Raw genomic sequence first — 16,261 nt, 5'->3', positions numbered from 1 at the left:
TAGGTGGTTTATCTCTGCGATAGGTGCTTAGCCAACTCAGAGAGGAATTTTTATGGCTTTTGTACTGTGTAGAGAATCATTTTCATAATGGTTTTGGTCTACATGACCATCCTTTTTTTCAAAACCCTCTATGGCCTCACCCCTCCATATCTCTTTAAGCTCATCCTGCTCTGCAGCCCTCCGATATCTCTGCTCACCTAATTCTGGCTTTTTGAGCATACCTAATTTTAATTAAACACTGTTGGTGACTGTGCCTTCAGCTGCCTTGGTCCTAAGCTCTGGAATTCCCTGCCTAAATCTCTGCCTGTCTACCTCACTTAGTTCCTTTAAGACTCTCCTTAAAACCTATCTAATTGACAAGTTTTTGACCATCTGCCCTAAAATGGCTTAGTGTCCAAGTTTGCTTTATAACACCTCTGTGAAGCACCTTGGGGAGTTTGTGTTAAAGATGCTATATAAATATAGATTTTTTTACATTACATTAAATTCTTATTTGTAGTCATCTGCCTTTGTTAGTATTTACAGTTACAGTCACACTAAAAAGATGAAACCCAATTCAAATAAATGGACTCCTAAATAACCGGTTACAATACATAAATACTTAAGCCACATGTCGTATTTTCTGCTGTGTAGCAGCATTGATGTGAGCACAACCCTAAAATATGTGATCTCGACTTGATTTCTCCAATTTCTATTTCCATGGCTCAACTAAATAAATAAATCAGTTACATGCGATGGATATCAGTAGCTTCCTGTACAACATACTTCGGCGAATATTTGAAAAATTGCACCATGAATGCTGCAAAGTTCTTCAAAAATAAATGCACAAGTGTAATTTAATTTAAAATCTTTTGACCCAGCCATAACCTCACCAAGTAGACTTCTTAACAAACTGGATATGCCCCTATTGTATCCAACTCTGAACTGGAATTGACACACTGCAACTAAGTTACAGAATGTACGTAATGCTTCTGCTTTTTAAATTAACTCATCTCTTATAGGTATGAGGAACTTCGTCTATTTGGATCAGTGCCACATGGAGGATTTGGATTAGGATTCGAACGATATTTGCAGTGTATCTTGGGTGTTGAGAACATTAAGGATGTTATTCCATTTCCAAGATTTTCTCACTCTTGCCTCTTATAAAGCATAGAGGAAAAAAATCATGTTTTATGCTTAAATTTTTCAAGAGAAGTTGAACCTCGCAAATTTAGCAAATAAGTGTTTTCTTGAACTGTACAGTATTTTAATGAATTCTTAAACATTTACATGAAATGGATATCTGTGTGACCTGAAATCAGAAACGAGAAAGGTGACCTATCACTGTAACCTGAAACAATATGAAAATAAAAGGAATTTAAATGAAGTGAAAATGAAAATTCAAAGCGTCTTTTAGCAGTACTTATTGTACACCTTTCTGATAAATGCTGGATAAACACTCCCATGACATATTTTTATATAATTAAAAGACTGACTCTATCTGAGAGCCGTTCTTCCAAATTTCTTCAGATTTGGTAATCTTTGTCCTCAATTAGTAAATACCTTTGGTAACAAAAGAAATTAACTTCTATTTCTCTTTCAGCAAAGTCATACTCAGATTAGTGATGATCATTTTGTATTGCTTAATTTGGGCCTTATTATAGTGGAATAAATGGTAATTGCATCAAGTTTTGCTTAAATTAAGTGTATGGACACATCTGTTCAGATATTGAATTTATTATACTATTTACCACTTTTTTAGCTTCATGCTTTGTTGGTACAGAGTCACTTATACTGTTGTGCTTTTATACCAATTGGATTTATTCTGTGTATAAAGTAAGGGTGCAGATTGTACACAAAGCAAATTGTAGCAGTATTTCATTCCCACCAAAAATAGTCAAAGCATTTTTTCTGTTGGATGCCTTTGGACTGAGATTTCTAATTATGGCAACAACAGTTATATAATGGTGTTTCAAGAGGCTTCAGTAATAAAAATAGATGTCTGGCAGTGTAGGATAAAAATTGGGGGAAGTGAAATAAAACATCATCCAAAATGTGAGATTTGCAGAGGATTTTGAAGGAGGGAAGAGAAGAAACAAGGTGAAAAGCTTTAGTCAGAGCATTCTACAAGTTGACACCAAAATAATTGACGACTGTAATACTGAAGTTGAAGGAGAGGCAGGGGTGAGTGCAAAGGAGACTGGATATAAAAGTGCAGGCAGAGTGTGCCAGCAAACAGGGTTGAAAGAGGTTACAGAAGCAAGAAGGGATGAACCATAAGGATTGTTAAATGGGGATTATTTTTGAATTCCATATATAATGGTTGGAAAGCTAAAAAAAAGTGCTCAATAATAGGGCTCATAGGAGAACAGGACTTGGATGAACAGGATGAAGGTGTGGGTGAGTTTGGATCCCACTAGAACACTGGGATCTGTCGAGGAGGCTGTGGGAGGAGAGGAGTCTGGAATTCAGCCCAAAAAGGCAATTGAAAAAGGGGATTGATAGGACGCAGTAGGCAGAATGGACTATTACATGACCCATATAATTTATTTTTACTTTTATTAGATATTGTTTCAACATTATGTCGTGATCAGCAGTACCATTAAAATGGCTGCCTTGTCAACTGGGATAGGTAATTTAAATCCACTGAAATTAGCATTTGATATCGGAGACTGTTCCAAGATTACATTTCCTGGTGTACTGTTGGATAAACTTAGTACAGTACAGCAGAGAGGATTATTAACTAAACATTGTTTTGACTTAATCCACTTTGCAATATAAACTGGATTTGTTTATCTGAAATAATTTGCATAGTTAACTGAAATTACTTGTGTAATATGCAAATTATAATAAGGCATTGTTTGCTCTCAGCACCAGCCAAAGGTCCAACTGTCAATCTTGGAAGTAATTTGAATGGGCTATTTGTGGCAAATTGTCACACAGGCTTAAATACTTTATATTTCACTTTATTCCCTGCTTTAAAGTGACCAATTGCTCATTAAGTAAATCAAATGTAGCTCTCCTAACTGATCATTTGGCTATGCAATATATAGCTAATCCATGTGGAAGATTCCAAATTACTTATTTGGTTTGCAGTTAGTTGACCTTGACAGGGTGATAGAGGGCACGTGTCTCTTGGTCTTAAACTTTTACGGGTTGAAGAGCAGGCAAATCAGCCAGAATTCCTGCTCCTGATCACCACTAAGCAACCTTCTTTGAAAGTGCAAATGTGAACGTTTAGGTTATGGATGGGGCTCAGCTGTGATCCATCTTAACAGCCAACACTTTGTTTGCACATGAATGGTCATTTGTGAAAGATACAGCAGAGTTACTGTTAGCTGTAGAAACATAGATGGAGATATCCTCAGGAAACGGTGGTGGGGGTTGGGGAGGAAGGTGAAAAACATTGTCACTTGATATTCTAGCATTTGTGCAATACACGTGAACATACATCCCCAAGTAACATTTAATATCCGACAACTGGAATATTTTTATACAATTGAGAGCAGTTCAGCTGAAATGGTACAAATAAGCAAGGCTCGATAAGACCAGATACAAAAGACTGGAACACCCCCCATAATTTGGTCACCACTGGGACTGTCTGCTGAACAGACTCTCTTCAGTTTCCCTCAGGAAGTTTTATTAAGCATTCAGGGTGAGCTCCCCAAGCTCTCCATTCCTTTGACTCATCGTCATGTACATGGCCAAATTCCACCCCAAATTGGCATTAGCTGTCTATATCCTCTTCTGAAATTCCCTCCCTAAATTGGTCTCTCTTTCCACCTGTGTCTCCCCTCCTAAAAGTCAACCTCTGATGTTTTTAAATCACCCCTCTTGATCTATCTTCTTTTGGCTTGATATCCATTTTTATTTTTATGTCTGTGATTCCTTGGGATGGTTTCTGCATTTAAAATGCTATATAAAAGCTATTCTGGGCATCTCCTTTGGGGAAACAGGAAAGAAATATGTTTTGCAGCTTATGGAATATACCAGCCATTTCTTGTCAAAAATTTTAGCACAATATAATCTCAGGCCAGTACTACTAAAGGCATTGAGCCAGCCCCACATTTACATTGACTTAGTTACGATGTCTTTTGTTGGAAATCTGGCAAAGGAAAACCTGCTTTTGGCACTGAGGAAACAAGACCCACAAGATGTAGATTCAGTGGAAGGTGGTGATCTTGGCCGGATGCAGAAAATTCTACACCATTGCTCAAATGTTGCAAGATGTTCAATGATTTTACCAGATTAACAAAGTGGAGGCAGATTTCAATTGCTTTGTAATATGATGTATGTGTACATTTAAAGAGGCAATCCTAAACTAATTTTGCCAGACCTGCTGAGTTTTTCCAGGTAATTCTGTTTTTGTTTTGAATCCTAAACTACTGTCCATTACAATTCACCACGAGACAGGACACGATGTATAATCCCATGACTGTAGACAGAATACAGCAACTGCTGTACAGGTCAGACCTGTCTTCATAGCCTCCCAGTTACCATGTTCTGTATATAGTCTTATCTTCAAATAAAGAAATGACATTATTGTTTACCAATCGCACTTGTATGGTGGGTACATTTGCATTTAACAGAGGACTGCAGCACATTGTTTTCCAAATGAGAGCCTTGGTAGTTGGGATGAAGATGTTAGGAGATAAATGAGTTGATGTACTCAGCAAGAGGGGTCATGATGCCTGGACTGATGGATGGTTTATTTGTATATAGTTTTAAAAAAAAATGGGGATTTAAAACTTCTGTTGAAACCATGTACGTTCAAGCACTTGTGTATAAACCTTTACCAAAGTCCAGTTTGTTTCATTTATGTTGTACTTCAATGGCCACCTATATAAATGTGGTTCAAAGTTGTTTTAATTTTAGCCTTACATTAGAATTTGTTATATTCTAGACACAATATTAGTTGTTTCTTATGATAGAAATGTGACATTTAAGTTCTCATTGAAAACAGTATTTTATTAGTTCAAAGCAACTTGCATTTATATGGCGCTTTTCCCAATCACAGGACATCTCAAAGCACTTTACAGCCAATGAAGTACTTGTGAAGCGTAATCACAGTAGTAGCGTATGAGAACTGGTTATATCTTAAATGTTCTCTAAGAGGGAACGCAAGGACAGAGTGAGTAAAGAATTATATATATTATACAGCCCAGAACCAGGCCATTAAGCTCAACTGGTTTGTGCCACTGTTTATACTGCACAGGAGCCTCCTTCCAGCCCTCTTCACGTATATTTTCATTGAAGAAGAGTTCAATCCTGGCTGTGAACTTAAGAGCTGATCGCATGGGAATATATAAAATGGAGGAAAGGAAAATTAAAATAGTGAGAATAGGACAAGGCGATAGATTCAAGCTAGTAAAGGATAAATTGAGAATAAATGTCAATACAAACGTAATGAGTGGTAGTAGTGATGACAATCCTGAAATCGGACTAACAGTTCGATGTTGATATGGAAATTCAGGAATTCACTTTAATGTTCCAAAATTAACCTGCAACTGTCTGGAGTGTCGACTCTTTGCTGGCGTGATTTCCCAGGTATAGGCGTAACCAGCGCAAAAGTTTAAGCGCAAATTGCGCTTTAGCGCAACTAGTTTGGGATATTTTGTGCTAGTTTCGTAGCTACCTAGCTATGTGCTCTAGTTTAGATATGATGATTGGCCACCAGGGTGGGGTTCCAGAGAGCTGCTGATGCCTATCCTCAACACCCCATAAGAGTCAACACTCGAGAGTGGAAAACTGCGGAGGAAAGGATTTTTTTTCTCAATATCCACTTAGAAAACATTCGTGCTTTCTGGCGGGATGTCTGCCTTGTAGCGTCTGACAACAGTAGCCACTTTAAAACTGTTCTGCAGAAACCAGCCGGTCTTGTTACATAAATCAATACACGGAACAAGTCTGTCACAACTATGTTTACAGTCCTAGTTTGTCTCAACACTCAACTTCAGCTGACTACGCCCTTTAAAGGTTAACTTTACACCAGGGAGGTAAGTGTAGTCTTAACTATTCTATCGTGATGACTACATTGGAAATTGCGGGAGTATTGTACTCGACCATGAATGGTTTTTAAATGTTATTGGCCCTTGGGTTTTAATTTCATTCCCCACATTATTGAAATGTCAATTGGATTAAAAACTTAAGTCACTTCATGCTGTAGCAAAACCTCATTGAATGAGGTTCTCGGTGTTGAGGTCTCTCCCTATCCTCTATCATAAATCTCTCTTGGCTTGGCTTTCCAAAATAAGCAGCAAAATCCCATTCCCCAATATACCTCACCAAATCTCTTTTAATTTAACCAAATAATGCAAGTGTTTTATTTGGTCGTCATTAAAGGAGGCGTTCGCCTTTAAGAGCAGTTGTAGGCGGGGCGTGGTGCGGAGCTAGTCGAAACAACAGCTCTGTTCTCTACTTCCTACATGAGCCCCGGCAGCTGGTGAAAGAACAGCGGGGCTCGCAGTGACTGTTGGAGCTTGTGGTTGCGATTTACCGGAATATCTACTGGCTCCTTTTGCAGGACAGCCCGAATCTTCAAAGGGGGGAATCGTTCACGTTTCACTGAATGTGACTGCACTGTCCTTGTAAGATAGATACTGGGCAGGATGAGCGGAGGAGAGGTAGTTTATTGCGGCTGGTTAAGAAAATCTCCACCAGAAAAGAAGTTGAGGCGATACGTAAGTAAGAATGGTTCACGAAATGTGTTTCTAAGCAGTGGCAGTTTCAGAACATTACCAGACCAGGGCCAGGTGTATAATGCATAGAACCATTAATGTATAGACAATGGCAGCCGATCAAACGAGCAACTTTAATAAAACCATACAGCATTGGTATCTAGGGGCTAGCTGCAGACCATTTGCAGCATAAAGCCCAACTTTTGCATTTGTTTTAGATTCTGAACAAAACACGTATTGCTAAAAGTAAAGAAAACTGAGACTAATTCAAGTTGGATTTTTTCAAAAATTGCAGCTTTCGAAAGTAAAAACTATAAAAACACTAATTATTCTCTACCTAAGTTGCTGCATTGCCCTGGTGTCTCAATAACATAGACTTGAGGTTTGAATTGAGAATTCGGGACTTGTTAACATTGTTCCAAACGAATTACGTTCTATTTCAAGTGTTAAACGTGCTGATAAAGCTAAAGGATTGAATGATTTCCTTTCAGTCTTTAGAAGCCTCCAGTTAATACATGTCTCTAATGTTTTGTGGGTATTGATGCTAATTTCCCTTCCTGGGAAGGTAACTGTTCCTTGTAGTGGATTGAAAAAGATAGTTGGCTCTTGCTCTGTCTGCACGATTCGTTTCAAAACTCCCATCCTATAAACTCCAAGACCGTTATCCTGACTTTTTTTTACTTGGTTATTGAAAAGTAATACTGTCATTGTCCGTGACATGGTAATGGCTTACTTCTGTATTTGGACCGTGTTAATTGTCTTGCAATCCTTCCACTGCGACAGTTCTTCATCCTGATGCTATGAAGTGTTTGGTTTGTTCGGGTTGCAGTTTGTTTTGCTTTTCGATCCCGCCTCCCTTGCAGATACTTTCTTATTATATCACTTATTAAGTAATTTGGCTTCATTCTTAACCTCCAACTTTCTTGTTTTGGTTGCTTCTAACCCCCCACCCACTCTCCCTCGGTCCGGATTCCAGTGTATTTTACCAACCCTAATCTCCACCCTCCTTTGTCCCAATGTCAAGCAATTTCAATAAATCTGAACCTCAATCACCATTCTCCTCTTTCCGTGGCCAGAATGAAAAAGGGATGACGTCAAATGTACTATTGAAACCTGCTCTATATGAAAGGTAGCCTCTCTTAATCTCATTTCTGCCTGCCATTGTAGCATCGAATTTCAAATAAATGTGCAGATACTGAACATAGTCCATTTCAAAATAAACCTGATATGAGCAGTGTGATTATGCTGAGCAGTACCACGTAGAGGCACAATGTGGGGTTGAACCTCAGACTGTGTTTACTGATCTGACATGCTTTTGGACATGTCGAATAGAAACCGGGGTATTTTCCCCATCAAGGAGGGACCCTGGACCCTGGTTGCACCACCTAGTGGTTGTTTATGGAGCAACCGTGGCAGAGACCTGGCTGCAGATCATAATCCCTTTGGAAGTGGTATGAGGTACGGCAGGTCCAGAAATGGGACAAAGTGTAAACATTTTATTTCAAACAAAACTTCAGCCTTTGTCAATGCTGGATAAGGAAGGTGTAAGCTTGGAAGCTGCACAGTACAGGCATATCAAAAACTTCTGGGGAAAGTAAATAAGTTAACCACATAACCACTCAGTTTTTAGGCCATGCAATATGTAGCTCATTTGATTTTTCAGCTTCTCAATAGTTGTCATAAGCTCTTTATTTCCTAGTAATATAATTTTTCTACTAATGTGATGTGACCTTGTATCACTAATATTCCTTCCCAGCATTTATTCTGGCGCCATTCAAGTACTTCATAATTTGTGGTCTTAATACTTAATCAATTTTTTCTCTGCCCTATCGCAATGTGTTTTGGTGAAATCATCTTCACCTGCAATATGATCGGAAGATTGCCATTAACTTCTGATAATTACAAATTCTATTACTATGAGCGAAGTTGAGTTTTTTAAAATAAAATGACAGTTAATGGCATTTTGCTATTTATCTGAGTACAATAATATATCTGAGAAACATTCTATGTATTTTTATTGGGGTAGCAGAAAGAGAAATGAGGTAGAAACCTTGAAGAAACTTAAATAATTTCTTCTGTATGTATCATTTTCAGTTTGTCATTTTCAGGGTCACATCATATGATCAAGATCTGTGCCACTGATAAAACAGTGAGTCATTTATCAGTTTGACTGACTTGGGAATGTGGTTTTGAAGAGAAGGAAATATAACTTGGGATGCCATTATTACGATGATGACTCAGCTCTGTCCTGTGAAGTGTGTGGTGAACAGTTGGTAGGTCTTAGTTGTTCTGACTAGCTCCACCTACCAGCTTGTTGGAGAGGGTTATACATTTCCATAAATTAAAAGCATTTATGTTTGAGTTGTTAAATTCTAGGTGGTCATGTGGAAAGCCATGTTTCAAACAGGGTTTTGTACTGAACTGCATTTATACCCTATCCAGTAACACCTAAGCAATGGTGAGACTATCTACTAGAAACAGGCACACATTTCTTCTTGTACACTTTGAATCAAATCAGTGGTGTACTTCTAATTATACTTTGGTGTCAATGGCATCTAAAATTGTTTTGTAGTGAGACAAATTACATAATTAGTCATTAACTATTTTGAGCAATTTGTCTTGTCAATACTAAACAGTTGGGTAAATTATTCTTGATAATTTGGAGTTTATCATTGTCAGTTAATTTTTGACTCAAATCATTTAATTTTCTCACAACCATTTTTGCAGTCTTTATACTCATGAAAAACTAAAAATGATGGGTGATGCAATATCACCTCTCATGTTTGGGCTGTTGTGAATTATCTGTCTGAAGTAATTTCATCCTATTTGCAAATCATCCAATTCTAACTTCACAGCATTGTTTCCTTTTTTCTTACTTTCAGATAATTTACTAATGCAAAAGAATACTGTTACAAACCAGCTAAAACATATATCTTGGGATGTATATGTATTTCAAAACTGCTTTATTAACCTTAGTTGTCCTTATGTTTTATCTAACAATTCTTATGACTTTTTTGTGCCAGAATAGAGTTTGTATTTTGCTTTTAGCTTGCTGTTTCCAATTCCTTTATAAAATGGTACTTTTAATAGATAATTGAATAAAATCTTCAGGCCTCTAATCTGCTAGTGCCCCACTACTTATTTTGGGGACTGGCATCTCCACCATCACAGTTAAGTTGTGTATTAATCCTGGTTTCTAAGTCCCTGCCTTAAATCACTTCATTCAGTATTTGACAGCACAGAATGGTCCTAACAGTAAGACATTGCCTCACTATTAAAGGACACTGGTACTATGGCAATGACCTTTACTTGTATTGAATCTCCAGTGTTTGTCTTGAGTTGAGCCGTGGTTGGCTCCAGATTCAGTGGTTGGGTACCTTCATTTATGTATTTAAATGTGTTCTCCCACCACTGTGGTTGAGGCTCCCATATCTACCTCCATGACCAGATGCTTCCCATTCACTTGAAGGGTGACACTTGTTGGTTCAGTTTTTACTGCTTTTGTACAGGGAATTGATATTGGTATAAGCAGCTTCAGGTTCTGTTATATTATGCACTTTAATCATCTTGGTCTGCTGTCTTGTGGGCTATCTTGATTTCACCCTGCATTGCTTTTATTATATGCCTTATTTTGTGGCAGTAATGGCATTCTGCCTCCTTAAATCTGCAGGTTTCTGGTACATGGTTACCCCCACATCTGTAACAGATTAACTTCAGAGTTGCTGCTGAAATGCTTCCACTAGGCTTTTTCATTTTTTTGAGCAGCAGAGACAGTCTCCCACTTCGCTGCTGTATCTCTGGTTTTCTGCCACACTCGGCAGTTCTGTTTGCTGCCAGACTGCTTGTATCAGTCCTTTATGAATCTTAACTTACCTGGCTCAAAATAGAGAAGACCAAAGTCATCTCTTTAGACTCCCCTGCGAACATCACTCATTTGCCATTAATTCAAATTACCACCTCAGCTACGCAATCTGACGAACCAATCTTTTTTACAGTAACAGTCCTGTTAGACCCCCACTTCAGTTTCATATCCCATGATTTCATCAGCCACTTGCTGGCATCTCCATAGCACTTCTTGCTTCAGTGTCTATGAAATAATTGTACCTGCCTTCCATCAATTGCAATCTGTTTTCTTGCTCTTCTCAATGTATCTATCAATCATAAGCTCCAGCTTGTCCAAAATTCTGCTGCAGATATTCTCTCTCAGTAAACTCCTGGAATTCCCTACTGAACCTCTTCACCATTAAGAAGCTCCTTAAAACCTACCTCTTTGACCAAACGTTTACTAACTTAATTTAGTCGCTTGTCTTTATCTTATTTGGCTCTGTCTTTTATATCCAATTATGCTCTACGATGCAATAATGAGATGACAATCTGTTTTTCTGATAATGATTTGAGGGATAGATATTGGCCAGGACACCAGGGATGAATAACTCCTGCTCTTCAAAATAGCACTATGGGATATTTTGCACCCATGTTAGAGGGCATGGCCCCAGTTTAGCATCTCATTTGAAGGGTGGTGCTCCCTCAGTACTGCACTGAAGTGTCCGCTTTGGTTTTTGTGCTTAAGCTCTGGAGTGGAATTTGAACACACAACCTTCTAACTCAGATGTGATTGCTACCAATAAGGCAAGTTGTTAGGTCACAATCACACATTGACCCAGAGCTCGCTGACCTACCTCAGCTTTCAATTGCTCCATCTTTCCCTATCCACTGCAATCATTTTCAGACTTATACATCCCCCAAAATATGGTCTGATCACTGGTCTCCTGTATGTCCTTTCACCTACAATTGAATCCCCATCTGTGACTACAGATTTGGTCAACCAGAACCCTCCCCCCCCACCCCCACTCCATCTCCCCAATTATTTATTGGTCTTGTGTATGTTTCCCTCCTTCCACTTTGGATTTCTTTTCATGTTAAAGGTGTTTTATAAATGTAAGTTACTTTACATAAAACAGCACATTTTACCAGTGGGTTTGAAATCATATTTGAGACTATTTGATAGGTTTTTAATGACATTTGCTAGCAACGCTGTATTGTCCGTGTGGTCAAGGCCTACTCTGTCAAGTGTACACAGTGATTCCCATTATTGGATATATCCATTAACTCCAGTCAACTCTATGCTGCTGGCCAAGAAATTGTTGCACCAAAAATAAACCATGCTTTTATAATTTTAGCATTGCTTGTAGTAATGCGTTTTGTGCTGAAAATGTTAAGCTTGACCTTTTTTACTTTTCTGGTAAGTGCACCTCCAGATACCTTATACTTTCTAATGTGGAGCCAGTGCTTTCCTATACAAAATAGTTAAAGCATTTTTTTAGTTTTTTGTGCTGTCATTGTGTTTCTGTTTGTTACTCGTGTAATTGCCTCCTGTACTTCTGTATTTCTTCAGTACTTCAACATGTGAACTATAAAATTGCCTAGTGTTTCAAAATTAATCTTGGCTGCTTTGATAAACCAACTAAGTTTTTTGTTTCATTTTTTGCACTTTGTAACTCCTATATAGAAATTTGTTTTCGTATGATGCTGCCTTAAATGTTGTAATTAGTATCTGTTCTGGGATTTTTTAATGTAAATTTGGGGCTACCCAAGCTCATTCTCTTTGCTTCAATTTTAAAAATACATTTAAAACAGTGTATGCACTTATTATTTTGAATTATGCTGAATTTGTCAAAAGTATCCCAGGCGATTAACATTTCCTACATGCTTCTCTGCATCAAATTGGTGAATCTTTGTCCTCCATCTGAGAGCAGTTTTGTGCTTTAATTTCACATTCATGTGGATCTGAATGGAGCCTGCCCAAATACTTGTAAAACCCCTGACCCCTTTTGTGAAAATGAGCTAAGAAGTCATTTGTTACTTGCTAATCTGAAGTAATCCATATGCAGACCTTGATTACTGAGCATTGTATTTTTGTTGTATAAACGAAGAATTATACTTTGTTTGCCATGGATGTTTGCCATGGATGCTAATCAACCATGTGCTATTGCTTATTAGCAAATGTATAGATTCATGTATATGCAGTCTTTTCCAGGCTTCGACTTGTGTTTTGAGAATTACTCATCCAATTTTTTGGCCTAAACACTTTCATAATGGGCAGTTCTTGGGCATCAGCTGCCAATTATGTAACAAAAACTAATTGGAAAGTAGTGGCCCATGACACAATACATATAAATAAAATATAATTGTTAGTGGAATCAATCAATTAAACTTTTTTTATGTAGTGTGCAGACCATAAGCGTGTGTTTAGCCTCGGCAGGAGCGCAACATTGAAGTCCTAGTGTAGAAAGACTAACTCGAGTTTGTTTCATATAGGAGTTTGACACTATTGTGGGGTGGGGATTAGGCTTGCATTATTAAATTAGACCCAGAAGGGTGGCAACATGGGGGAACTCTTGTGCTGTTTGTGGAGTGTGATGTGGGCCATTGTTGATTCACAGTTTACCCAGGAGCTGCACATCTGAAAAAATTGTTGGTGAATTAAGCCTCTGGAGCAGAGAAACTCTACATTTTTAGAACCCCTGAATTTAGAAGTGTCCAATCATATTACCTTGCTAGCACTGATGGTCTAAATCTGTATTCTGAGTGCTTTTGCTTTGCAGTGTCTGTGTAAAGCTTAATTAATAATGGAACCTCTTTCATATGCTCTTCCTGTCAAAGAGTTGTGCATTTGCCAGGAGTTGGATTATTTTTGCTCTGCCAAATCAGTGGAAATTTTATGCTGTTGAATAAATGTTATAACATCAGTCATTTTTAAAATATATTTATGCTCATTTGAAGATGAGGGGAGTAGGCAAAGGCCATTTGCTAAATCCCATCACAGAAAGGTGATGAACTTGGAGTACCAGTTACTCGCTCTTACGTCACACTTCTGTCTCCTGTATTACCAAGAAACCATCCAGGTCAAAGGAGCCCACTTGATCAGTACCCCACCCACCACCTTAAACATTCACCCCCTTCAACAGTGGCAGCAGTGCACTGTGCAAAATGCACTTCAACTCGCCAAGCCTCTTTCGGCAGCACCTTCCAAACCTGTGACCTCTACCACCTAAAGGACAAGGGCAGCAGAGGCTTGGGAACAGCATCACTCGCACATTTCCCTCCAACCCTTGAACTTCCCCACCATCCTGACTTGGAGCTATATCGCCACTCCTTCATTGTTGGCTGGATCAAAATCCTAGAACTCCCTAACAGTGCTGTGAGTTTACCCATACTACATAGACTGCAGTGGTTCAAAATGGTGGCTCACCACCACCACCTGCTCAAGGGCAATTCAGGATGGGTGACTGATGCTGACCTTGCCTGTGATGCTTACATCCCATGAACAAATAAAAAAAATCTGTTTTCTCATTGCAGTTGTGACTAGTATTAAATTATCTCGGTTAAGTATTTAAAACGATATACTGCCAGAATGGGTTTTCTAATAAACTTGTTAGAGGGAATGTTAAAATTAAATGTCATTATTTGCTCTACCTGAGTCCCATGTTGTTTACCAATACAATAATGTCATACGAATGGAATGGATTTCTCTTGCTAATAACAATAGTTGTCTGGCTTCAGGAATGGAGTTGGTCAAGCTGCACCACGAAATTAACTGGTCCAACATTATATCAATGACCCAAATAAGCGCAGGACTATAACCTCTGCTTTTGGCACAAATAATGTGCCAAAATTGAATGTTTTTACTTCCTGAGAGATCATATCCAATTCCGCCTTATGCTCATAGCCATGTGAATTTATGCTGTAGATTTTAAAGCAGCACCAATCCTGGCTTAGTAATGCAAAATATTTGTGTTTTCGTTGTCAACTGTGCAAAATTCAGAAAACTTAAGAATACATTTTTCTCCAAACTTCACTTAAGTTCCTTACTTGACTGACTATTCCCATATATGGCTGGGGCACAACCTCTACTAAGTTGCACTAATTTACGTTATGGTCTGTTAAGAGCTTGTATTTTGGTTTCAATTTTGATTAGAGTAAGTCTATGTACTTTACATATGAACAAACAACTTCATCAATAATCTACACTTCATCATAATGCCAGATTATTACAGGGGTCAATTCCACTTGTAATCCTTCAGATAATGAAGCAGTCGATCTCTGCAGCAACATCTAGAGAACATCCGGGTTTGGGCTGCTGAGCAGTGGAAAGTAACATTTGTGCCATATAAGGAATGGCAATGAGTACTGCCTACAGAAAGAAGTGTAACCATCTCCTCTTGAAATTCAGTGGCATTACCATCAACAACCTGGGAGTCATCATTGGCCAGAACTCAAATAGACTAGCCACCGAAATACTGTGGTTACTAGAATAGCTCAGAAGCTGATCTGATGACTGAACTTTTGACTCTCCAAAGTTTCTGTACCATTTAAAAGGTACAAGTAATGAGTGTAATGGAGCAGTATCCACTTGTCTTGATGGTTGCAATTGTAATAATGCTCAATACTATCCAGGATAAAGCAGTTTGGTTGATCAGCAACACATTCACTGATATAAACATCCATTCCCTCCCATCATTTGTGCACTGTGGCTAAGATGTGTACTGTGTGCATTACAGTAACTCACCAAGGCTGCTTCAACAGCATCTTCCAAACCTGCAACCTCTCTCATTTGAAAGACAAGGTCAACAGGTGCATGGGGAAGTTGTACAATGTTCTGACTTGCACATAAAAAGCTGTCCTCCTGTCGTCATTGGGTCAAATCCTAAAGCTCTCCTTCCTAACAGCTGCTGGAATGCCTTCATCAGATGGACTGCAGGGATTCACTATCTTTCAAGCAACTAGGGATGAACAATAAATGTTCACATTTAGTGATGCTTATATCCCATTCTTCTCCCCTAGGCCCAAATATCTTCAGCTGCTTTATCAGATGACCTTCTTCCCATCATAAGGTCAGAAGTGAGCAAGTTTGCTGATGATTGCACAATGTTCAGCATCATTCATGACTCCTCTGATATTGCAATGGGACATGGACTGCTTCAGTAAGACTTGGACAATATCCAGGCTTGGGTTTTCAAGTGGCAAGTAACATTAGTGCCACACAACTGTCAGGCAATGACCATCTCCAACAAGAGAGATTCTAACCATTGCCTCTTGACATTCAATGGCATTACCATTGCTGAATCCCCCACTATCAACATTCTTGTGGTTACCATTGACCAGAAACTGAACTGGACAAGCCATATAAATACTGTGGCTACAAGAGCAGATCAGAGAGGATAGGAATCCTGTGGCGAGTAACTCACTTCCTGTCTCCCCAACACCTGTTTGCCATCTACATGGCACAAGTCAAGAATGTGATGGAATACCCCTCACTTGCCTGGATGAGTGCAGCTCCCACAACACTCTAAGCTTGACACCATCCAGGACAAACCACACTTGATTAACACCCCATCCCCAAACATTAACTCCTGCCATCACCAATGTACAGTGGCAGCAGTGTGTACCATCTACAAGATGCACTGCAGGACTTCACCAAAGCTCCTTCAATAGCATCTTCCAAACCCAGGAGACAGGACCACTACTATCTAGAAGGACAAGGGCAGCAAAAACATGAACATCACCACCTGGAAGTTCCCCTCCAGGAAACTCACCATCCCGAC

The 16,261-nt window shown here is 38.8% G+C and overlaps 2 protein-coding genes across 7 annotated transcripts in view; both read left to right on the top strand.

The window, feature by feature from the left end:
* The window catches only part of nars2 (asparaginyl-tRNA synthetase 2, mitochondrial), an 88,799-nt gene extending 87,420 nt beyond the window's left edge, over window positions 1-1,379 (top strand). Inside the window, exon 14 of the mRNA XM_041198528.1 lies at window positions 1,002-1,379. Within this exon, the coding sequence (XP_041054462.1) occupies window positions 1,002-1,146 (145 nt within the window). The 3' untranslated portion in view covers window positions 1,147-1,379. The remainder of the gene's footprint in view (window positions 1-1,001) is intronic.
* Window positions 1,380-5,694: 4,315 nt separating this feature from the next.
* Window positions 5,695-16,261, top strand: part of gab2 (GRB2-associated binding protein 2) — a 352,255-nt gene continuing 341,688 nt past the window's right edge. For 3 of the 6 annotated variants that reach the window (XM_041199286.1, XM_041199285.1, XM_041199284.1), the window contains exon 1: window positions 6,398-6,659. In XM_041199286.1, coding sequence (XP_041055220.1) covers window positions 6,588-6,659 — 72 coding nt within the window. In that variant the 5' untranslated portion in view covers window positions 6,398-6,587. Of the gene's footprint in view, window positions 5,976-6,397; window positions 6,660-8,764; window positions 8,806-8,831; window positions 8,930-16,261 lie in introns of those variants that run through there. The other 3 variants (XM_041199287.1, XM_041199288.1, XM_041199290.1) reach the window with 3 other exon arrangements.

Source organism: Carcharodon carcharias, chromosome 11 (assembly GCF_017639515.1).
Source record: "Carcharodon carcharias isolate sCarCar2 chromosome 11, sCarCar2.pri, whole genome shotgun sequence".
Classification (NCBI taxonomy): domain Eukaryota; kingdom Metazoa; phylum Chordata; class Chondrichthyes; order Lamniformes; family Lamnidae; genus Carcharodon; species Carcharodon carcharias.
This window is presented reverse-complemented; position numbering and strand designations above follow the sequence as displayed.